Raw genomic sequence first — 24,447 nt, 5'->3', positions numbered from 1 at the left:
TGAACTTGAAAATTTTGAGGAAAAAAAAAGGTCAAAAGTAATGAATTTTGGTCAAAAGTTTTTTTGTTAGTTAATAACTAACTGATTACATTAGTTTGGGCTAAAATTTTTGGTTCAAACTCTTACATAATTATAAATATAAATTACCTGATATTCAAAATAAAAAATGAAAAAAAATCTAAAGTTCGGTTCGGTTTTTTTCATTTTAAACTGCACGCAAAACCGAAACCGTACCGATAGTTCGGTTTTTACAAAAACATAAAACCTAACGATCGGGTTTTGTTTCAGTTCGGTTTTTTGGTTTGGATCGGTTTTTCCGGTTTTATGCACATCCTTACTTATAATCATAGTTTTGATTTTCTCATCATTTCAAATCAACATCAGCAAATGACCGAATTCACCGAACCGCAACAGAATTAGTCGATGGTTTCGGTTAAGCCATAATCGACTAACTGGAAATTGCTTTCTGTATCTGGTATTGGTGTGTGATATAACTGAATTAATCAAAGAGAACTGATTATAGTTTATACACCTAGCTATTCAAAATATGTGATGTTCTTCAGACACAGCATGCGTATATTTTTAAAACAAAAGAAATAGTATTAAAGAAAACAACATACATCAACTTAAAACCACTTAGTACACACATTAACCAGTAACACCGACCCTAACTGACTCATGCACACCCTAACATTTACCATTGAAACCGACCTTAACTGACTCATGCAAACTCTTACAGGCTCATGCACACCTCTAACTACTAAACTCCTGATGATTTGCACAGCATTCGTGTGTCTTGAACAGCCACCGTTGACTTTTGACCCTTACTTATATGATTTAGCCCAAATGAGATACACAATAAAGTTCAAACCACTTAATACACACATTAACCAGTAAAACCTCTCAAGATGATAATGATTCAAGTTACTTCCATAGAGCCACGGCGTGTGACGGAATGTGCCAGTAACATGGTTCACAACAGAAACCAACACTGAGCTAAGATAATAACCCATGGCTAATGAGACCCACGAGAGCGATGTAGCCAGTGATCTCATGCTAAATGGCGCCTCGGTGAAAAAGAAGTCCATCATGCCAGCTAAGCTAAAAAGATCAGCCGACCCGAGAAACAAGTACTGCAAGGAAACCCAAAGGAAAGTGACTGGAAGTGGCTCAGTGGAGTTTGTTAGACCGGTTTGGTTAGCCACTCGTTTTCGTTTGATTTCCACTAAGGCTGCAACCGCCATGGCTATGATGGATAAGACTAGCCCGGTCCCTATTCGTTGTAAATGGGTTATACCTGTTTCGGTTTTGGTTATTTTTCTTGCAAGTGGGATTACAATATGGTTATACATTGGTGCAAGTAGCATGATGAAAATAACTGGGAATACAGGAAGTGAAGCGGGTGGGACCCGTAACGACCGGAGTTTAGTGTTCATTGTGGCTGCTTGTTGGACCGAGAAGGTTGAGAGCTGCGCGAGACAGCAGTTGAGCATTATGGTTGATATGAATACTGGGAAAATTTTGAAAACAATTTTAACTTCTTCCACTTGCTTGACATTGACCTTAAATGGTGGAAAGGTTGACTTGTTCATAACTGCTCTGTTGAGAAAGGCGAGATCTTCGGTTATGTTCTGTTTTAGTTTAGCTTCTTCTTCTTGTTCCTTGTGTTGTGTTAGATTTGATGTGGGTGATGATGGATTTGTGCTAACTGCTGCATTTCTTGCATTACTTGAAAATGTGTTGAAGATAGCTGCAGCAAGTACCTGGTGCAAATAACTTATTAGAAATAGAAATTGAATGCATTTATTATCCAGTAAGTTTCAAAAGTGATGAGGAGTTGATCCAATAGTTTGCGGACTCTTAGTTCGACAGGTCAACAGGGCAGGCAATGCCCAAACTTCAAATGGTATAACTTGGGCTATGGCGTAGACGAAAAGGTCTCGATGAGCTGGATCATGGCCAAGCTGTGAGACCCGAATTCCTTGATTTAAAGCCTAGATTTCATAAATCAAGATTTTTCTACAATTTCATATTTCTTTTGTACTTTGCTTTTTTAGCCTAAAACATGTAAATCAATGATTTATAATAATTCACATGATTTATTTTGTTTTTTTTTAATATAAGGGTAGAATGGTAATTTCACACCTATTTAATAGAATAAAATTATGAGTTGGGACTAAATGTGTTGCTTTTTTGAAAAAATGTAATTTTTCAAAAGTATGTTACAATCCGAAATTTGGATAAACCACAAGAACCATACGTGTAAGCATGATTTGTACGTCTATCTATGGTTTTAACTGTCAGTTGTCATTTTGAGAACTTGGCAAACCTACCAAATTTCGAAAATCCCTATGAAAAGGCACCTCTTGTATTGATTGAATTATTCAGTTTTTATATAAAGTTTATTGAGAAACTATTTATATGTTACTCTTGCTTCCGCTATGCGGCAAAAACTACCTTGCATATGGTTGTTATAGGACTTCCATTGGGAACTTTGATCTTGTAGACAGTGGAACCAAGAAGAAATATAGGTATAGAGATCAATATTGCCAAGGTGGAAATACCAAAACCCCAATGCCATCCTTTATTATCCTCAACCCACACTGCAAAGGTGACCGCGATAAGTGCACCGAAAGCGAGACAAAATACATAATAATTGAAAAATGATGATCTTTGTTTTCTTCCTTGAGTGGTTTCTTCATCAAATTGTTCAGCCCCGTGAGGGGGAAGTGATCCTTTGATGCCTCCAACACCCAATGCCACTAAATATAATCCTATGAAGAAAAACACTTCCTTGCCTCCTTCAAGTTCTTCACATTTATCATTCCTGTTGGCTGATAAACAACTTTCTGGTTTCAAAGAATGTTTGTGGGCTTGTGTTGTGAGTATTATAAGGCCCTGTTTGAATAGTCAAAATCAGTTCACTTATAATTTTGTTAATCACATTTTTGAGTAGTTACAAGCTCGAAGAAATTCAGATTTAGTATACAGTAGGATTTGTTAAAGAGTGTCGTTTAATACATAATCAACTTTAAGCAAAGAACTGCAATAATCACATAAACATTTGTGTCTTTTGCTTTATTTGTAATGTATAAGGTGGTTATGTAATCACCTACCCTACTATGTCTCCCAGTATATTGGAAAGCACTACCTGAAGTGTATTATGCGATTCTTATAATTCTATATTTACATGTATTGAACGTGCATTGTGAATATATGTTCCTCGCTAGTAATATAAGTGCAACTAATAAGAAAAGAAAAAGAAAACATAAATATGTTAGTATCCATGATGAATTGACTTAATTAACATAAGCTGTTTAAATTTAAACACGAGAAAACTTCATATATAAAAGTTTGTTACGTACCGTAAGTTCAATTGTAGCGCTTATAAGATAGATGGAATAGGTTGTAAAGAAAGCATCGGCTAAGAAGCCACCAAGGATAGCAAGAAAGAAAGATGTGCCCATGAAATTGCTCACAATGTTTGAACAACTTGATGGAGAATAGTGCATGAATTTTGATAGATAGAGCACAAGGTTGCTTGCATTAGCCAGATATGCTAAGTTCTCAAGTACCTCCACAACTATTGGAAAAAAAAATTATAAAATCAACTAATTTGTATACTAAACAATATGACTATTTGAACATAAGAGTTGACATAATTACCCAAGACAAAAGATGCTGCAAGTGTGCCACCATGTTGACCTTCTACAGCTGGTTTGTTTCTCCAACTAACATACCTGTTGGATTTGCTTATTTGGCATTCTTCATCCTACAATATCATCACAAACCAGAATAACAATGTTACGATATAAGCAAGTTATTTATTTAGTATTAAAGAGAAATCATAAATAAGAGGTACCATGTTGTTGTGAAAACTTGGGATGATCTTTCTCTACAGAATAATGTTGTGTTACAATGTTTTATGTGGTGAGAGGATGATGCATGTCATCCTATTTATACATGGCATTATACAACCCACCTGGATCGAATGGTCTAGACCATAGACATCTTGAAAGTGATTGCATCCTCTAATGTTTTAACCAAATGGCTTACCTTTTGTTACTATTAATATTGTTAAACATTTTTTATTGTTGTTATTATTTATAAGTATTATTTTGGGGAGAAGAAAACTTGATCACTTAATTTCCAATTAGGGTATGATTCAGCCACTAGTTAGTGACTGAACGGTAGTGCTATAAGTGCGTCAAAATAGTAGTCTCTAGAAATAGTGTTAAAGATGATAATGATATACTCATAGGATTGCTTAATCAAGTTAATAGATAAATGATGGTTATAAAAAAAGTTGATGTCTTACTAAGGCTACCCGTTGTTGGCCTTAAACCCACATGTGCCGAAGCCATATCATTGTCAAACATAAAAACGAGCTTGTGAAAGTTGAGCGTTAAACCCATGGGCGCCAACCCATTAAAAGCTAAATTATATCAATGAGGTGGGATGTTAGTGATTTTAGTATAAATGGGGATTACCTTGTTGATCAAGTTAATTTTAATATGAAATTAAATAAATTGGGTGTGTGTGCACACTTATTTAATCTTAGTATAATTTATAATCATATTGGTACTTAGGCGCAAAGCCCCAAAGCAATGAGGGTTCTAAGGGGCTACGCCCCCATGGCATGGGTCCGGGGGCAGCGCCGCTGATAGCAAGGTCCAAGGGACGGCAACCCCTGGCATGCCAGTTTGAAAATTTTTTATTTTGACGTATGTAGTTATATTAAAAATGCATTAGAAATTTCATAAGTATTTTATTTGTCAAAATCAGGAGCGTATTTTGATTATTTGAAATTCAAAATATGATATGACCCTTAATTACCATCGCTTGATCATACGATAAACTCTCTGGTTCACAAAACTCTCAAATCCATACTCATTTCTTGCCCTCAATCTGAATTTTATCCGGTCAAGATATTTGGGAACCACAAATAATTTGGATCTGAAAGTATTTCACGACTCTCAGATTTCCGAGGATACCCGTTTTCCGTATAATTCCCTAATATGGATCCACCCCCAAACCAACTAACTGATCACACACTTTTATAAAAAAAATTCTTATACTTGTTTTTTATTGAAACCGCAACGATCTTATTAAAGTGGGTTAGTTAAAGCCCACTACGCCAATGATCCCAAGTCCAAGTTGTTGAGATTTAAAAGTTGAGGTCATACACTCATACCCACTTATGACAAAATAGGGGTTCCAGGTTGGGCAGGGGGTTTTCTAACTTATGGTGGGTTGTCTCTTGAGGGGGGACTATGGTACTTGAAGAACAGAGATGAACTTGTCGATGGCCCGTCAATGATTCAAATTGTCATTCAAAAAAAATGTTAAAGCTTAATGCCTACGTGATAATAACATGGTAGAGCGTTATGCACTTTTTAGTTAAAGCACAACACATAGTCTAATGGTAATCCAGCGAGATATTAAAAAGCAACTTTTTTGTCATTATACATTTATTTGTTAAATTAAAATAGGGGAAAGTGAATACGGTGCTGTCATGCGTGTAAGCTTAGACGCAAAACTCATCAAAACTACGTAGTTTTGATTAAAAATAGTCCAAATTTATTTTTTTTACTCTAACCCCTACCATCTATATTCTATCATCTATTCCTTAACAGCCAGATCTTCCTTCCACCCACCATCTCCCAAGGCTTTAATCCGAAAGGTTTTTTAAGTTTTTTTGCTTTAGTATCACAATGATGGTTAACAATCAGTCAATTTTAAAATTGATTTGTATCCTTCCCTAATGATTGTATCATATGCTTCCCAACTGAATCTGTTATTGCATATGGACTTATTTGTTTAAGCAATTCACTCAAAAAGTTCATTCCCGTAATTATTCATGAATTCCCCACTGTGTTTTATTACTATTTTAATTTAATAATAATAATGAGTTGTACGGCAATTGAATATTAGTATTCTAATTTTGTGGATACAACACCTGAACACACGAACACACACAGTTAACAGATTTTAAAACAAATCTAACAAATGATATTGATACAAAAGGGTATTCGGTCTAAACCCGAGATCCTGATGCTAAAGAAAAGCAAAGAAAGACATAGATGACATGGGTCAAAATAAAGTTTTGATTTAAGGATTGCGTTAATTGCAGATCTAAGCCTTGGGAGACGGTGGGTGGAAGGGAGATCAGGCTGTTAAGAAATAGATGACAGGGATTAAGGTAAAAAATTAAATTTTGACTATTTTAATCAAAACTACGTAGTTTTGATGAGTTTTGCGGCTAAACTTACACGCATGACAGCACCGTATTCACTTTTCCCATTAAAATACTACTAAGTCTAAAGTTAATTACACAAATGGTTGTTTCAGAAAGACAAATTGTCAAAAAATAGTAATCAAGTTTCAAAAGTGTTTCAATTAGGTCACTCATTCATTTCTTTTTTCTCCAAATCGGGTTACTATATCTCCAAATCCCGGATTTTTTGTGCGTCTAAAAAACGCTATTTTTAAAAACATAAAATCAACGTTACCACTCTACATTAACATAAAAAAAAGATATATATAAAGATTTCCTTATTGAAAGAAAAATAGAGCATGATTAAAAAAACATGTAACAACCTATAATTTAATAAAATATAAAAGTTGAACAACTTAATTAGAACAATTTTTAATTTGAGTGACCTAATTAAAATATTTTTGAAACTTGGTTACTGTTCTACAAATTATACGAGTACAATATAAACTTCTAGATATAGAGGTTTACTTTAGTTTTCAATTTTTTTTTCTTATTATAGAAAATTCAATATACATGTTTTAGTTGTTTATTTTATTTTTCTTTCATATTTATAGAAAGTATGTATATAAACTATAAAGGCTCTAATATGAATGTTCCTCAAGTGATTTTGTTAAACACTTAGAAAAAGCTCGAATATGGTTCTATGCAGCTTTTTCCAAGGCGTCGTTTTAAAGTTTGTGTTTCTGCTGTTCAAGTCTCCAAGTAAACCAATTTGGTTAAATCCCTCATAATTTAATTAAGTATATTTAATAATATTACTAATAATTATTAACTTAGATTTCTAAATATATTTAATAGTAATTAGATTCAATAAGAATAAAAATTAATTTTGATAAAAACGCGTCATTCCGATAATAAGATTATCCAATTATTCAATCATACCTAAAATTTTAAATTATTCGCGCTGCATCCACCTCTCGAGTATATGCTTCAACAGGTTTAACACAATGGTAGATTATGTACCTCTAGTAAAATAACCGTTCATAACCCAATAGTCCGTTTTAGGGATTATAGCGACTTATCCATTCAGTGGCTTAGGCATTGAACGTTCCCCAAACGGGTACTATTGGGTCGGATGAATTGAATAATGGCGCATGTTGGCATTCTAACCTTCCTTTGTCTGTCATGGCCACATATCTTTCCAGCTAAGGAATGAAAAATCCTTCTCCTGTTCCACATATCTTTACGTGGGAGTGACCACATGTTAACGTATAGTCTCTCAAACTCACTTCCTTTCTCTCTTGTAGTTCACCTTTCGTTTCAAGGATATAAAAACAAAACATGATAGAGATTCACCGGCACTTAAAAGTCTTATATGCACATAGAGAAGTAACAAATTTGCATTCTCTTAAACTCAGTCAAAGTCTTTGGAGTGTAATAGCCGATTGGTGCAAGGTAGCGCCAATATTTGCATTCTCAACTCGTGACTTGTTAGAGTTACACAAGTTCTCCTTTTTGCCAAAATGAAAAGCGAAGGCTTTTTACACGGCTTGTCTTACCACAATTGTTGTTTTTTGTTAGGAAGCTTTTGCAACTAAATAGTGTGATTGCCAAGATTAAAGCGTTGAGCTTCTTATGGGTTCGAAATAGATCAAAGTGGCCGGGTCTAACGTGGGAAAGGTGTAGTTTTAATTGAAATATGTTGTAATGGTGCAAGGGATTCTTTATCTCGGGTGTTTTTGTTGCTAGCATCTTGCTTGTAACGGTTATTTATTTATGATATTTTGTTGGTCGAAAAAAAGGTCATATTTATAGTTTTAAGTAGTGTGGTAGTTTATTCAGTTAATTTCCTTTTAAGTGCATGCATTTGCTTTGTATGGCTATATAATTACTAATTAGCCACAAGTACTTTCATTAGCATGATATGAATATGAATTGATAACTCTCTGAATTATCTCGTGTTCCTTGTATATTCTCGCACTTTGGTCCACATAAAAGTAATAAGTAAAGACCTAAAGCTAGCCAATGTTAAATAAACCTCTTGAACTTCATCATGGGCAATGTAAATGTGATTTTTGGATGGGTGACAGAAGGTTTCATGAAAAAGAGACTGAAGACAGAAAGTTTAGAACATCATCAATAGTGGTTTTAAGAGCATCTACCTAAATACCGATCCACCTAAATGGGTAAACCAACATAGTTCTACTAGAAATATGACTATTTGCAACGGACAAAACCGTTACCACACTCCTTCGCATCATATCCGGATAACGTGGCACAGGATAAAATGATGAAATGCAATACACATTATTCGTTTTCCACTACTTTACACCGACCATATCATGTGATCTCAGTTCTCGTTATATTGCAATCGTAATCATATCTCCTTCACATGAGGGGCATTCATGGGCACCATTGATGGTAAGGGGGATGCTACTAGGTTATTTTCAGTTTGCAGTCTAGTCATTACCAAACAATTCATTAAGGCGTACTATTTCCCTAAAATAGTGGGGAACATGATCATGAAAAATCCATATAGTGTGGACGATGTTCGAGAAACTGTAATATATCTATCTCAATCTTATGAATTATATGTTTTTTCGCATCATACAATGTTGTCATGTAAGGTTCTAGTGTTGTGGACTTGTCTCTATGAAGTCACTTTTGTACCTTCCCAATATGTTTTTGGACCAGTAGTTACTTGTTCCCAGCCACCCATGGGCTTGGTCAATGGACCATTCGTAGTACACCGCATTAATGAAGAATTCTCTTTAAGGTTTTTCATGTTACATGGCTATCGTCATCGTATCTAAGTAGCATCACAAACTAACAAATATGTTACATGTGACAACGAATTTTTTCACGCAATAAATGAATTGTTAATCTTAGCAAATGTGTAACATATTTATTGCGTGAAATGATATTTAAAAATTCGTCTTGAGAATGTATCTGATTTAGAGCATCATTAACTTACCTTTGTTATATTTAACATGATATTATTCTTACCTTTGCTACATTTAACATGATATATTTGGAGTCAAATGATATTTAAAAACTCATAATCACTCATAAAATGCAATACCAAACACCCAACAACTCTTGTTATTATATATAAAGTTTCTGTTGGACTTCAACTTATAAAATTTTTAGTAGATATAATTTATTATTTCTCAGTTTCAAATTTGGAACATTTGTGTATAAATAGAGAAGATAGTGGTCACGTGAATTCCTATCTTCAACCTCACCTTTTGGCTTTTGGTGACTAAAAATGCCCACTAGGCACTAACTCATATGTTCCAACTAGAATTCACTAGGGGACAACAAAAACTCCTGTCACGGTTGGTAATGATGCATCATAACCTTTTTAATACTATAAACACAACCAAATTGACATTTAGCATATATGATCCAGACCCAAAAGGACGAAATTAACAACCAAATCGCCCAAACCCGTTAACAAACGGTTCTGTGGGAGTATGGAGTAAAAAGGCTAGCGGGAGCACGCTCGCCCATAACACTATGGATTGCTTTAAGAACAGTTTAGAAGGTCCACTAATGGTTACCACCGGTAAATATATATATTTATAAAGGTTCACTAATTGTTACCGGTAAATATGAGCCTAACTTTGACTTGGGCTTTTAATAGCTCTTTCTTTGTATTGTGCTTGCAAAATTTGTTTATTATTGGGCCAATTGGGTATATACACAAAGTGACAAAACTAAAGTCCATCTTTGCTTATGACTACTAATACTAAATTCAATAATATCCTTTTTGAAAGCTAGCTTTTGGAGAATGCCATCACCATAAAGCACTTGGAGATGTGGGACTGCATTATATATATTTACTTGTATTTCATAATCTTTATGGTGGTTTGTATGATTGGTGCAAGAAACAGGAAACATGAGATTCGGAAAAGGAGAACAAATATGCGACAAACAAACGGGTAGTTAAACAATTAATTGCAAAAGCTCTAGGTGGATTATTAGTGCACTCTTTGTCGTTCCATGTTCCATCATTATTGTATTATTTGTATTAAGCATATGAGATCTTAGTGGTTGAGACATCTTTAAAGAAATGTCTTGGAAAGTAGGATGGGTTGTGTGCCTGAGGGCTTGATAATGTATTCCCCAAGACCCGAACTTGCTTAATTCGATATGTGTTGGGAACAAACCATTATCGGTTAAGTGTATTGTCTCAACATCATTGTTCGAAAGGTATCGACTTTCTATCTGAAGAGTCTTGTCATGAGCCTACTCCTTAAAAAAGCATGGAGCTGTGTTGAAATATTAAGTGGTAATATTTTATTTGTTTCAATTCAATAATATTAAATGATTATTTGATGTATTATAACTCTTTTTTTGTTGGTGACATATTGTTGGAGTTTTGGGCTGCTAGACTTTATGGACATTCGGTTTGCTTTGATGGGCTGGATAGAGGACTTTGGGCTAGAGTCTTGGAGCAGGTTAAAAGTGAAAGGCCTTTCAAGTTGTTACAAGAAGTTATAACAAATTAACTTTTGTTTTCCCAAGGCCATATAAAAACGAGTGCATACTCACATATTATCAAGTTTCTTGTCTTTGGTTCTCTCAAACTGTAATCTAGAGTCAGGTTCATGATGTTATTGAATCGTTAGTTTGCTAGATTGGTTTAGAGAGATTAGATCATTGGATTGGTGATCTTGTTGCTTCTGATTGATATCTTCCGCTGTGTATGCAATCGGTTCAAATTAAAGAATAATATCGGTGTTTATGATATCTGTCTTTTGACAAACCGATTTTTTTTTAATCTTTAGGTGGTGGTTAGATTTCTAGGTGGTTATATTAATTAATTGTAGAGGTAGGTAATTCGCTCGGGGGAGGTCCCAAAAGCTTTCATGAAAGTCGTAGCTGAGTTGCGACTTTGATGAATCTCAATCCGCAATAGTGAATGTTGCCGCATGCTTACTCTGCATGTTCTTCTTCTCGTTACGCATGAATAATCAAGGTGGTATTGCTAATCATCTAAAGATACAAAAAAGACAAAGGTTCATCCCCTAACTTAGAAAGAGTTTGTTTTTTTTTTTTGGGAGGGGGAGGGGGGGGGGGGGGGGTGTTATCAATATAGTCCTCTAAGCATGCTAGCAAAAGGAAGTCTAAACGGCCAACCCCACATCTTATTTCTAGCCAAGGCGCACGAAAAGACAAAGCTCCCTATGAAGTAAACCGACAAATGTTGAAGATCGTGCGTACGACACAATTGGGCATAGAAACAATGCATGCAACAAAAGGATAATACAGACACAAACATTAATGCTCCTAATAAGTAAATATTTCATGATGACAAGTTGCGGATAATAAGGTCAAACTTAAGATGATAAATTGCATATACAAAGGGGCTTCTGGCCTAGTGGTATCAGTGTGGTTGATAGTGATGTCCCTCCTCATGAGGTTGAGGGTTCGAGTCTCGTTGCGGATAGTGATATGCATTCAGGAGTAGAATTAGTTAATTGTGGGTAACTTGTTCTAAAAATGAAAAAAGGTAAAAAGACATTGTTTATACACAGATGTAATCACTAAGAGAATGTGTTGCAGAAGGATGTGGAGTGCTCATCACACTCTTAAGAGCATTATGAACAAAACTTTATCTACATGACTGCAACTATTGTGTTAGCTCATGCCAAATTAGATTCCAAATGTTAATTACTATGTAATACAATTTGAGTGAGACAAGAGTATTATTAATCATATCAACAAGTCAACTGCTGTTGGCTTATATACTATTACTACTTGGAGCCTTGGCCCTATCACCATTTCATTCTTTTTACTAAAAAAGACAAACAATTGCAGTACTCTCTCTTTTTGGATAATATTCCTTCTTTTCTGTTCATCTTTCTTTTGATTCGCGGCTTACTTCCCTACGATCAACGGGGAGTTTTGTTATGATGGGTGTGACCAACAGGTGTTCACATACCTCCCATATCACCGAGATCATCATCACCAGCTTCTTCCGCCACAAGATTTAAACAGCCCATCTTTCCATAACAAGATTACTTTTTTATAAATCCAAATTATCCAGAATCTATAGAGTTGACGTTTGTCATCACACTTGATCTAACTCAAAACTGTGTTCATGATGTTCTTGATTGATATCCCATCAGGATCCAGATCAATGGTTAGTTTTGGAGATAAAAGAAATGGATCAAGAAACGCGTTTTATAAAACATTCGATCAGGAAGACAATGGGGATGACGAATATGACGATTACTTTCACCAACACGAGAAGAAAAGACGATTGAAAGCTGATCAAGTTCAGTTTTTGGAGAAAAGTTTTAAGACAGAAAACAAACTCAAGCCGGAAAGAAAGATTTGGCTAGCAAAAGAACTTGGGTTGCAGCCTAGACAGATCGCGGTCTGGTTCCAAAACCGCCGTGCGAGGTGGAGAACCAAACAGCTTGAAAAAGACTATGATACTCTCCAAGAAAGTTACAACCAACTCAAGGCAAATTATGACAGTCTACTTCAAGAAAAAGAAAAACTAAAATCACAGGTAGTCATGTAATCTTGATCTTAAAGTGTTAACTAAGTTTATTATCTATATTTGGTTTATTATTTATCTTTCATTAAGTTTGTTTGGTAGTCATTAAATAATCTTTATTTTAAATATTAGGATAGCTTTTGATGTTTTTCAATTGTCATTTGTTAGTTAGTTTAATCATTCACCAATACAATTTTTTTAGTTATTTTGAATTTTTCGTCGATATAAATAAATCTAATCTTTACATTCAAATAATTGTTTAGGTTGTTGATCTAAGTGACAAATTACTTCAGCAAGAGACAGAAAAGGGAAGTTTTGATACATCTAGTACCAAATGTGTATCTTTTCGGATCCAACATGAACCCGTTGCAGATTGTTTGAATGATGAACATATATCCAAGAACTTAAATGTGGGGGACGTTATGAGTGACTCGAGCAGCCCGAAATATGCAGATGAGGTGCAGTGTCTATTAGATCAGGGTGACTTCTCTTATTTGTTTGATCATGATCAAACTGATGAATCTTTGGATGAAGAAGATAACTTGGGGAAGATGTTTGTAACTGCGGCTAGCGGTTACATGTCACCAAAGATCATAAATAGTGATGACCAAGAACTTGATCAATCATTTTGTTTTTGGTCTTATTGAGTTAACTCATTATGTAAGTTTTATTGTTGTATGTTCTTCATGAAATTTCCCAAGAAAAGAATAATGTAGAAATGAATAAGCACCTATTTGCATTCCCATCTAACCATGAGTGTAATGTTTGTTTAATTTTAATATAAATTGAAAACATAAAATAACTAATGTGAAAACATAAATTTGATCCATAATAGTTTACTAAACAATTGTGCCTGATGAAATATATATGCATATAGTTGTATATAATTTGCATAATCTTCTTTATTTAAAAATGCAGAATAATCCTGCCTGCCTGCCTGAGCTGCTTAATTTAAGACTATGATCTACACGTGGAATCTTAGTGATGCCATCTGAAAATGATGCAACCATTTTTATAATATAAGCTTGTTGACATCTTAACATATTGAATCAGTTAGAACAATTCAACAAACAATGAAGCACCAGCTCAACTTTAGCCACAAATTTATTTAAAAAGCTCTTAAACTCATTTCAAATTCATTTCTGGTTAACAAAATCTTTAGTTCCCAAAACAATAATATACAAACAATCTCAGCCACAGGGAAGTTACTTAATTTAGAAAGGGTCACGAAAATAAACGGATTGATTATGATCAAGCATAATCTGAATGTGAGTCATAGAAGTCACTCGGGCAGGGTGACATAACCTCTTGTTCTATGAACTGCAAGACCTCTTGCATCGATGGCCTGTCATCCGGGTTTGCCTCGGTGCACCGCCCTGCAATCTCCAGAACCGCTTCTACAGTCGTTGCATCTGCATCGGTGCACCTATTGTCCACCACATCTTCCAACCGGTTCTCCTTTCGCAGGGTGTTCAACTGTTTAATAAAATTCATAATCAAATTATTGCATTTTCAAATATTCAACCTTTATAAAAAATAAATAAATAATAATAATAAAAAAGTTAGAAATACATACCCAACCAACAACATTTAGGCCCCGTTTCACAAAAGTCGGATCGGTTGGTCGTTTCCCGGTTATAAGCTCCAACAACAAAACCCCAAAGCTATAAACATCAGATTTCATAGTGGCTCGCCCGCTTTGTAAATACTCTGTTTTACATACCCGGTGGGGAATATGAAATTATTTGTGATTTGATGCAAGACAGCAAAAGGTGAAAAAAGTGACGAACCTGGTGCAAGATACCCGAATGTGCCGGCCACGACAGTGGTTACATGGGCTTCCTCGTCTACCAAAAGCTTAGCAAGACCAAAATCAGAAACCCGAGGCTCGAGATTATCATCTAGAAGAATATTGCTCGATTTTATATCCTGGTGAAGTATTTTGGGACTGCAATCATGGTGCAAATAAGCCAATCCACGAGCTGAACCGTAAGCTACTTTCAAACGAGCAGTCCAACTTAACGTTTGGTCTCCATCCCGACATTCTAAAAACACAAATTCATAGAAACATTAAAACACATATAAAGTGGTCGGTTTTGGCTCAAGCCGAACCAAAAACCAAAAATTTGGAAAGTTCGGTTTAAGATTTTTGTTTTCAGTTTTACCATTTGACCTCAAAATTTTGGGTCAAAAAAAAAGGGAGGGGGGGGGGTAATGAATTTGAGCCTAATTCTTAATTGATTATTATACATTTGGACCTAAAATATTGGGGTTACGCTATTTACTAAACTCTTATAAATTACTTGACATTCATAATTAAAAACAAATATTCATAAAATCGGTTCGGTTTTTTCAGTTTTAGTTACATGCAAAACTGAACCAAAAATTCGCTTTTCACGAAAATATAAAACCAAACAATCGGTTTTTTAGCTTTCATAGACACCCTAAGTCAAAGTATGAAGATTACCGTGTAAGAAATTTTCAAGACTACCATTGGCCACATAGTCATAGATAAGAAGCTTTGAATCAGGAAACCGACAATACCCTCGAAGATTAACAAGATTAATATGCTTAACACTACCCAATATTTCCAATTCCCGTTCAAATGCTAGATCTTGACTTTCTCGTCTTCGGTCAACTCTTTTAACAGCAAATGTGGCACAATCATTCATGACCATTCGGTACACGGTCCCAAACCCACCAGACCCAACAACATGCTCATCATTAAGAGACTCGAGCTTCTCGATAATCTCACTCGAAGGGTAAGGAAGATCGCCATGGAATGTTATAAGTTGTGTGCCTATAAATTCATAAAATCAGTTCAATCAATCAATCAATCATACCCAGTAAAATCCCACCGACAGCAGAGCTATAGGTAGGGTCTGGGGAGGGTGGGATGTAGGCACACCGTACCTCTATCCAAAGGAATAAAGAGGTGGCTTCCAGAGAGACCCTCGGCTCTAAGAACATGTGTATGAAGCAAAAAAAGGAAATCAAAGTTTAACAGTTATATAAAAAACTACTACTAATTATAATAATATTAATAAAAAGGTCACAGTTTAACCGCAATATAAAAGCTAATAATAATAATAATAAAATATGTAAGGGAAATACCATTATGGTATGTGACCTAAATAAGTTAAGTCTAAGCCCTAAGGTATTCAATTCTCTCTAAAAATCCTTAACTTTAATTCTACTTCTCCACGAATTCCTATCCTCAACCATGTCCTCGGAGAGGTTTAGGTCTATCAAATCATGCCTAATCCTCTCATCCCAAGTCAATTTCGGTCGTCCTCTACCCCTCCTCCCCTCTATAGTAATGTTTTCTACGGATCTAACAGGATTCGTCGTCTGTCTTCTCTTTACATGTCCAAACCATCTCAATCTCCACTCTCTTATCTTGTCTGCTATGTTCGCCACCCCTAATCTCTCGCGAAGCACAACGTTTCTTATTCTGTCTAGCCTTGTGTGCCCACACATCCAACGTAGCATTCTCATTTCTGCTACCTCCATCTTCCGCACTTGTGCCTTCTTGATGGCCCAACAATCTGTTCCATATAGCATTGCAGGTCTAACTGCCACCCTATAGAATTTTCCCTTCAGATTAGTTGGGAAACTCTTGTCGCATAATATACCTGTGGCTGCTTTCCATCTACACCATCCTACCTGAACTCGGTGGGTCACATCACTGTCTAATTCCCCATCGCTCTGTACAAATGATCCTAAATACTTGAACTTCGTTACCTGCGGGACCACCTGCCCTTCAATTGTGATGTGTGCGTCTTCACTGTCGTTTATCTCACCAAAATCACAGTGTAGGTACTCCGTCTTAGATCGGCTAATCTTTAAACCTTTTGTCTCTAAGGTTGTTCGCCACTCCTCAAGCCTCATGTTTAGATCTTGTTTTTTCTCAGCAAGTAACACAATATGAGACGAACTTTTAATAAACTAATAAACTAATAAACTTTACTAAAACAGTTAAAAATGTGAGCTTTTTTTTTCTTTCCTTACTTGTTTCCTGATGAAATTGTTTCCTGATGAAATTCTTTCCTTACTTTTTTTTTCCTCAAGCCTCATGTTTAGATCTTGTTTTTTCTCTAAGGTTTTTCTCAGCAAGTAACATAAAATCAGTTAATAAATTAATAAACTTTACTAAAACAGTTAAAAATGTGAGCTTTTTTTTTCTTTCCTTACTTGTTTCCTGATGAAATTGTTTCTTGACAACCATGTATCGTTTTGCAGCCCGTGATTTCTTTGTAAGCAACCAAGCCAACAAGGATACAAAGAACACAAGTGCTACACACAACGCGACCACAACACCGATAAATACTCCTTTTACTGAATGAGACGAACTTTTAGACACTGTAACAGTTAAAACAAATCATAAACGGTTAAGACTGATTCTGCCCACTAGTAATTTTATTATATTTAATTGCTAAATGGACAAAAAGTCGTTTTTCATATTAATAACTTGCCTGCTGCTTCATCACTTTCTGCATGTGGTAAGACAGCAGGAAATCCCAATGACGTTTTGCACGGTTTGTGAATTTGCTGGCCACAAAGGTCTAAATTACCAATAAACCTACAAGTAGTGACCCATATTTCAAATTAGTATCTTTGAAAAAGGTAAATAAGCTATGAATAATACTAGAATATAAAATAACATGGTTGATGGCAACTTAAGACTAAATGCATCTACATAGTATTTTAAAGTCATATAAAGTAGTGAGCTTACGAGTTGTTTCCAAACTTGCTTAGTGCTCCAAAATTTGGAATTTCACCCGAAAAAAAATTTGCGGATAAGTTCCTGAAAGTAAATGTGATTATTAATGTTTCTTTTTTTTCAAATTTAGAGCAATGTGATTATCAAATTAACTTACAAGGATTGAAGACGAATGAGATGACCAAGAGATGAAGGTATTGCTCCCCTCAAAGTATTGCTTGACAAATCCCTGAATAATGAGAGAAATTATGGATACAAATTACAGAAGAAACAAATCTTTATTGATATTCTTCGGTTTTGAGTCATGGGTGAAAGTATAACATATAACATAAACACATTATTTGACTTTCACTAAATCAATTGTAATTGCATATGGGCAAAACCCTAGTAGGCGAACCACATTTATACATAAATGAATTTTCCACTTATATAATTCTTAAATTTCAGTCAGCAATACGTTACTTCGATTATGAAAAGAATGCACAATCTAAAAAAATGAAACTAACTTACAGTATACTAAGAAGAGAAAGATTTCCTATATTTGAAGGTATGCCGCCTTGAAGAAAATTAGCCCTCAAGTACCTACACAAGATCCAGCACATTGCACCGCATTGCATATCAGTAAAATGTGCAATAATCGTTGTACATTGCTGATAACCAAGATACAGATTTCACACTTTGACTTACACAGCTCTGAGTTCAACACATTTACTTATATCATTAGGAATTATACCATGTAATCTATTCTGGTGAAGTGCCCTGATAATAAACAAGAACACCATTATTTCAAATGACAAAAACACACTTATATCATTGCAGCTAATAAAGATGCAAAAATACACTTACAGTCTCTGTAATCTACTGAGTTCACCAATGCTTGGAGATATAAACCCTTCAAGCTCCATGTAAGGCAAGTTTCTGCAAAATCCCCAAACTTAAATCAAAGTTTACAACTTTTAGCAAGAACAAAGAATCTTGAAATTAGGGTTTTGTTACTCTTTTCATATTTCTTGAAATATGCAGTAAAAAAGTTAAAAACTTGAAACAAGAAGTCATAGATTTACATTGCTAAAACTCTTTGGTCACTCGGGTAGCAAGTGATACCAGTCCATTGACAAGGGGTTTCATCATTATCCACCCAATTGCTCAAAACATTCTTGGTGTCATTCAAACTTTGTTTCAGCTCCAGCAAAGTTAGCCCTTAAAGAAACAATAAAGATTCAATATTATTAATACAAAAAAGTGTCAAAAGAACAATCTTTTTGTTAGAAGAATGTTACCATCTTGAGTGAGAGCAAAAGAACAAGTGCTGAAAAGGGTTGTTGAAATGGAAACAGCTGAAAAAAACCAAATCATGATTAGATTCATGGTACTGCTGGTTTGTTGTTGTTGTTGAGACATGAGTCAAAGAGGTTCAAATGTGTGTGTGCTATAATAAAGAGGATTCAAATTTAAAGCCCCAATGATGTAAGGCTGAGGGGTGTGGGGGGCTTTAATGGGGCTTTAGTGGGGCTCCAACCAATAATATTATGACGTGTGGCAGAGAGAGAAACTTGATAAGGGGGTTGTTGGAGCCCCCGTTGGAGCCCTGGCCCCTGGTGTGGAGGGGCTCCAGCGAAAATTTTTTTTTTATTTTTTTATAAATATATTCAAACAATGTATTATTAAAAAAACTCATAAATTATTAAAAAAACACACATTAATAAAAAAAACACATTAATATCTAAAATTCAAATTACAAAAAAAAACATACTAAAAATTAAACAAACAATAATACTTAATAATAACATTAATCTAATACAAGATCATCGGGTCGCCTCGCCCACAAATGTTCAACCAACTCATGTCGAAGATTCCCGTGTATCTCACGGCTCTTGATATTTGCTATGTTATGAAGTCTTTGTTGATCACTGATTGTGGACGGTTGTGGCGGAATGTCACCTTGGTAGTTTTGGCAGATAGCTTTGCCCTCGTCTTCTAACGTCATGTTGTGTAGGATCAGACACGTGTAGACGACGTCCATTATCCTCTCCCGAGTCCAATAACGTATCGGGTTCGCCAGCACATAATATTGTTTTTTCAGAACTCCAAAAGCTCTTTCAATATCTTTTCTAGCAGACTCTTGCTTCTTCGTAAAATACTTCCGTTTATCGGCGATTGGATCAGTAAAAGCTTGAACTAACAAAGCCCATTCGTTGTAAATACCATCGACCAGATAGTACCCGTACTTGAAGAGTTCTCCATTTGCAACAAAAGATTGAGGTGGTTCAACCCCGTCGACAAGGTCGTTGATCAAATGTGACTGATCGATAACATTAAGGTCGTTATTTGACCCAGCAACACCAAAAAAAGCATGCCAAAACCAAAGATCCTGTGACACCGCCGCCTCAAGTATAAGGGTCGGCCCTTCATGATCACCACGGTGGAACTGACCTCGCCAGGCCGTTGGACACATAGCCCATCCAACATGCGTACAATCGATGCTACCTAGCATCCCAGGAAAACCATGTTTTTCTGCGTGCACCTCATATATGCGTTGGATGTCATACATTGTAGGTTTACGCAGATATCTCCGAGAGTAAATCGATATGACTCCTACGTATATAAAATAATCTATAAACATATAATATATATTAAAAGATGTAATAAATATTTAATAAAAACTAAAATTAATGTTTTTTACCTTGGCAGAAAAAATGAAGGGATTCACGTGCAACCCTTTTCGACATCTGTAAATACTCATCCAAAGCGTCCGACGAGATGCCGTACGCTAATTGACGGATAGCAGCCGTGCATTTTTGAAGAGAGGTAAAACCGGGGAGACCCCTAGCATCCTCCCTTTGTTGAAAAAAGGGATACCGTGCCTCTAAATCACTTGCTATACGCATGAACAATTGTCTGCTCATTCGGAAACGAGTTCGAAAATCCGACTCCTCGTATACCGGTTGAGGGCTAAAATAATGCCTAATCAAAGTATCGTTAGCACCCGATCGATCACGATCACGAGGTGGTGCTCTAACTCTCGGGACTCGAGGTTGATGGGCTTGATTTTGCAAGAGATCCACCACGGTTGCGGTCAAAACTCCCCCTACATGAAGAAGCAAATCATCCTCTTCGGAGGAGTTGGAATCAGACGAGTACCACGACATTTTTTTTGTGTTAGTTTTGAGAGGATTTTAGGAGGAAAGGTGTATAATTGTGAAATGAAGTATATTTTATAAAGGTATATATTTATAGTTTAAGAAAATATTTTTTTTTTTAATATTTAAGAGCCTAACGGCTCTTTTTCTAAACCCAATGCAAGTTTCTCTCTCTCTTCAGTCGCTAACCGGCTCACGCCTGCATTGTTTTTCACGCTAGCGCCCCGTTAGCGCCCCCGCTAGCGCCCCGGTGGTGTGGTGTTAGCGCCTGGGGGCGTGAGCGGAGGGGCTCTAGCGCCCCCGTTGAAGCCCCACACCCCTCAGCCTAATGTGGTTTGAGTAGTGGGTACGCTGCTTTTAAAACAAATAGGGTGGTGGGGTTGTGAAGGTTAAAGTTCAAACTGGATTTGACAAAACCAACTGTGATTTCCAATTTTTTAATTAGCCCACGGACATAAGTTCAGATTTTGGTCTTGTAATTAAATTTGTTTTATTGTTTTTGAACCAGAAGAGCTCGAATATTTCAGATCAAATTCAAATAATTAATGTACTGTTTTTATTCATTTATATAAAAAAATACATTTATTTGATTTTTTTACTTTTAGGTTTGAGTTGAATTGCTGTTAATAAAAATGATAATTTAAAGTGTGATTAGTTAATTACTATATAAATTATTATTGACAGATAGATAATAGTTTAAAAAAAATAATTGCATTTCAAATTAAATACTTTTATTAAATAGATAAAAAAAACACCAACTAATCTTATTGCTACATCTGCACGATTGTCTATTAGACCCTTCGTAGTAGGGCGCTTTGGGCTCTTAAAAAGCTCCAAAGTATCGGGGAACACCATCCCCGAGACGCTTTGAACGTTTTGGAGGGGGGAGCATTTCCCACAAAGCGTCGGATGGTGGGAAGAAACTTATTTTTGATTGGTGGGTTGGTTTATTTGTATCATATTTAATAAATAATAATAATGAGATAATGATTAGTAGGGACTTCATCCACTACACTATTTTTGTCAAAAAAAAAAAACCCTCTATGATGACGTGGCATCACATAACTCAAAACACCCTCATAGGGCGGCTCCATCTACTATATACAGTCTCATGGCGCTTGAGTCTTAAACACGTAAGTAGTGACATCATTTTACACACCTTAACGACGTTAAACCACAATTTAATGGTAGAAATGTTACTGGTGACAAAAGCAGTTATATATAAAAAAAAAATTTAGAACCACTTTGAGTTTTAAAAACTCAAAAAAACTCAGTTTAACAAAAAAAATTTTGAATATTTTTTACATATATGTAATATGTAGGTTATATGTAGGTAAAAAAATTACAATATTTTTTTACATATCGAATCGACTTTTTACATAAGTGTCACTAACGTTTACACTAGTGTAATTATCGCACATCTTTATTTTTTCTTCTAATTCTTTTTTTAATCAGATTTAATCTCAGCCACGTATTCTATATCCATTTAAATGATTGTGTGGTATATATAAAGTTCTTATGACTCATCAAATTTTCAAAATATCATTCCCCTGTATAGTCAGAATCATTCCAATTCCACTTTATACAGTGTGTGTTACTTGTAACAGCAATAAGAGCATTCATATTCTGTCCACCATATTCAGTGAGTTGTGTTTTTATAATATAGAGAGTAGTTTAGTGTTGTAAATGGAGGAGAGAGAAATGCAGTGATTTTTCTATAAATTTGAAAAGTTACTGTTTATCCTCTATAATATTTGAATGTTTGTTGAAAGTAGTTATGAGTGTGAATGAGAAAGAAAATATAATGATAAAAGTATAAAACAATATTATATAATTGAAAATGATAGCGAAAATATAGTGTTTTTAATATAATTTTGGATTTAAAGATAGAGAAAGGGATGTGATGTGGTCTAAATTATACATATTATTATATAAGTATTTCCTACACTTTTAAGACTTTTGAGCCAGGTTTTTATTAAATATTATTCTCATTTGGTTCACATTTGGATTATTCTGAGTTCAAGAGACAACAAGCTAAAATACGATATTTATACAAAACTTGAAACTGACAAGTAAAACTTAAAACAAGCTTCGTGTATTTATTGTTATTATTATTTTCTCATACATATGATTTATTTATAAGTTATTTACTAAAATATAATATGTAGTATATTTACTAAAAATATGTCACGTGAAGTCAATATGCTACACCACATATATTAGTGATTGATTTGCATTGATTTATGTTCTATGATGCCTATTAACTCAATTGGTGTTCTATGTAGGGCCGAAGAAAAACGTGAATGGATTTGTACTTGGCCCACAAGAAAAATCATAACATATAACAACATTATTAAAGGAGGCCGAATATATGATTGGAGAAAAAAAATTAAGTGGTGGCGGCTGGGAATAGACTGGAACGAAAGGCAAGACGCAAAGAGAGAAGAAAAGAGATAGCAAGCCTTTGGTCCGAGCAGATAGCGTCCGGGTTTAACACCTACTCATCCAAACATTCTTATTATTTGGTTTGAATTTATTATTTTCGTCATGAATTTATTATTTGAACCTTATTTATTTGTTTTGTTCTTGAGTATGGTTGTTGGCCAAACCCTTAGACCACCTAGGTTTATGATGAACTTTTGTTGACGTTGGATTTTAGTTTGGATTTTGCTTTTGTTTATGGTTTATGATTAAGTAAGAGGTTTATTGTTATTCCTTCAATGCATATGTGTGCTTAGGATTGTTTGATGAGTTTTATTGTTTCACAGTTTCCTTGGTGATTGTATGTCATATAATAGGATTCTGTTATGTCATCTACTGTGTGTTTTTGACTAGTTTATGGTTGATTTGCAATAAAGCCATAGCAACAACATTAATAAATCAAATAGACCTAAGTGTGCTGCTAATCTAAATAGCTGAGAGGTGATAGATTATATGATAAGTCTTGGTTGTTTAAGATTGCTAGATTTAGTTCTTCGTAAGGAATCTGTCTATGTTTGATTTTTCAGCTTTGTTTATCTAGTCGAGCGAAATCTTTAAACTACCTTTGATTTCCGCGCTGTAAGGTAGGATTTCTTATAGAGGTACTTGTCATAAAATAATTAGTGACCGTAAGCGATTCTAATTAAACTGGTGTTTTTAAGAGCTTAATAGAGATCCATAGGTGTCTTCTTGAGAAGGGTCAGGGGTCCTGTTCGGGTTTTCTTTAAGTGAATAATTTAAGATCCCAGTTCCATAACTTAGCATTTTCCAACTATTTGATAATTGATACATTAGGGATTCTAGTCTAGGTGGTTGTTTGTCATCATTTAAATTAAGTCTAGGTTTAAGTCGTCTTTAAGTCTTAGTGATTAATTTAATATTAGTTTAATAGTAGTTATTAGAAAAACCCCCCAACATAATATAAATAGTCGTGTCAGTTATTTGAGTCTAATTAGCTAGTTTACGTAATTAAAAGAGTCTCGTGGGTTCGATATCCGGACTTACTTAGCTGTACTGTAGTCAACCGGTTCACTTGTCGGTTAGTAGTTTTAGTTAAGTTAAGAGTTTAGAATTATTACTTAGTGTCTAGATTAGCGTTTATTTAATTAATAAATTAATAACTACTTTTAGCACATCAGAATGTTAATACTCGAGTATACAATATATTATTATATGTTGTTACGTATTTATTTTATGGTTTTGTTTATACTCTTATAAGTTATTACCATAGATGTTAACTGTTTCTTAAACTTGCTATTAAAAGTCATTGAATAGTCAAGAAATTAAAGAAAAGATAACATTCGATATTTGATGCAAATAAAATCGGATGTGCTTTTGATTTTCATTAAAAGAGCAACTCAATCATACGAGA

The 24,447-nt window shown here is 34.8% G+C and overlaps 3 protein-coding genes across 3 annotated transcripts; 1 reads left to right on the top strand and 2 right to left on the bottom strand.

Moving 5' to 3' along the window:
- Positions 1 to 824: 824 nt before the first annotated feature.
- On the bottom strand, positions 825 to 3,865 carry LOC143619599 (protein NRT1/ PTR FAMILY 4.6-like). The gene is made up of 5 exons (XM_077091490.1): positions 3,863 to 3,865; positions 3,667 to 3,772; positions 3,366 to 3,583; positions 2,458 to 2,898; positions 825 to 1,763 (listed from the first exon to the last, which is right to left on the bottom strand). Exons 1-5 carry the CDS (start codon positions 3,863 to 3,865, stop codon positions 825 to 827), a joined length of 1,707 nt encoding a protein of 568 aa, XP_076947605.1.
- Positions 3,866 to 12,289: 8,424 nt separating this feature from the next.
- On the top strand, positions 12,290 to 13,434 carry LOC143619598 (homeobox-leucine zipper protein HOX16-like). Its single transcript, XM_077091489.1, has 2 exons — positions 12,290 to 12,743; positions 12,995 to 13,434. Exons 1-2 carry the CDS (start codon positions 12,327 to 12,329, stop codon positions 13,376 to 13,378), a joined length of 801 nt encoding a protein of 266 aa, XP_076947604.1. The 5' UTR covers positions 12,290 to 12,326; the 3' UTR covers positions 13,379 to 13,434.
- Positions 13,435 to 13,928: 494 nt separating this feature from the next.
- Positions 13,929 to 18,855, bottom strand: LOC143619597 (LRR receptor-like serine/threonine-protein kinase FEI 2). Its single transcript, XM_077091488.1, has 13 exons — positions 18,735 to 18,855; positions 18,519 to 18,654; positions 18,301 to 18,372; positions 18,142 to 18,213; positions 17,965 to 18,036; positions 17,612 to 17,683; positions 17,467 to 17,538; positions 17,207 to 17,313; positions 16,926 to 17,093; positions 15,199 to 15,531; positions 14,522 to 14,776; positions 14,308 to 14,441; positions 13,929 to 14,207 (listed from the first exon to the last, which is right to left on the bottom strand). The coding sequence occupies exons 1-13, from the start codon at positions 18,853 to 18,855 to the stop codon at positions 13,983 to 13,985; spliced, it is 1,839 nt and encodes a 612-aa protein (XP_076947603.1). The 3' UTR covers positions 13,929 to 13,982.
- Between the last annotated feature and the right edge of the window lie 5,592 nt (positions 18,856 to 24,447).

Source organism: Bidens hawaiensis, unplaced genomic scaffold (assembly GCF_021521415.1).
Source record: "Bidens hawaiensis isolate Kalapana, Puna unplaced genomic scaffold, B.hawaiensis_p1.1 tig00002477_1, whole genome shotgun sequence".
Lineage (NCBI taxonomy): Eukaryota > Viridiplantae > Streptophyta > Magnoliopsida > Asterales > Asteraceae > Bidens > Bidens hawaiensis.
This window is presented reverse-complemented; position numbering and strand designations above follow the sequence as displayed.

Bases quoted from the DNA above. Each gene is read 5' to 3' on its own strand.
- LOC143619598 (XM_077091489.1), top strand. From the start codon at position 12,327: ATGATGTTCTTGATTGATATCCCATCAGGATCCAGATCAATGGTTAGT. The intron at 12,744-12,994 runs GTAGTCATGTAA...ATAATTGTTTAG, and splicing joins AAGAAAAACTAAAATCACAG to GTTGTTGATCTAAGTGACAA.
- LOC143619597 (XM_077091488.1), bottom strand. From the start codon at position 18,855: ATGTCTCAACAACAACAACAAACCAGCAGTACCATGAATCTAATCATG. The intron at 17,684-17,964 runs GTAAGTTAGTTT...CTCATTATTCAG, and splicing joins CTTTCTCTTCTTAGTATACT to GGATTTGTCAAGCAATACTT. The intron at 17,094-17,206 runs GCAAGTTATTAA...TAACTGTTACAG, and splicing joins AGAAAGTGATGAAGCAGCAG to TGTCTAAAAGTTCGTCTCAT.
- LOC143619599 (XM_077091490.1), bottom strand. The intron at 3,584-3,666 runs GTAATTATGTCA...TTTTTCCAATAG, and splicing joins TGCAGCATCTTTTGTCTTGG to TTGTGGAGGTACTTGAGAAC. The intron at 2,899-3,365 runs GTACGTAACAAA...CTATTCAAACAG, and splicing joins GCGCTACAATTGAACTTACG to GGCCTTATAATACTCACAAC.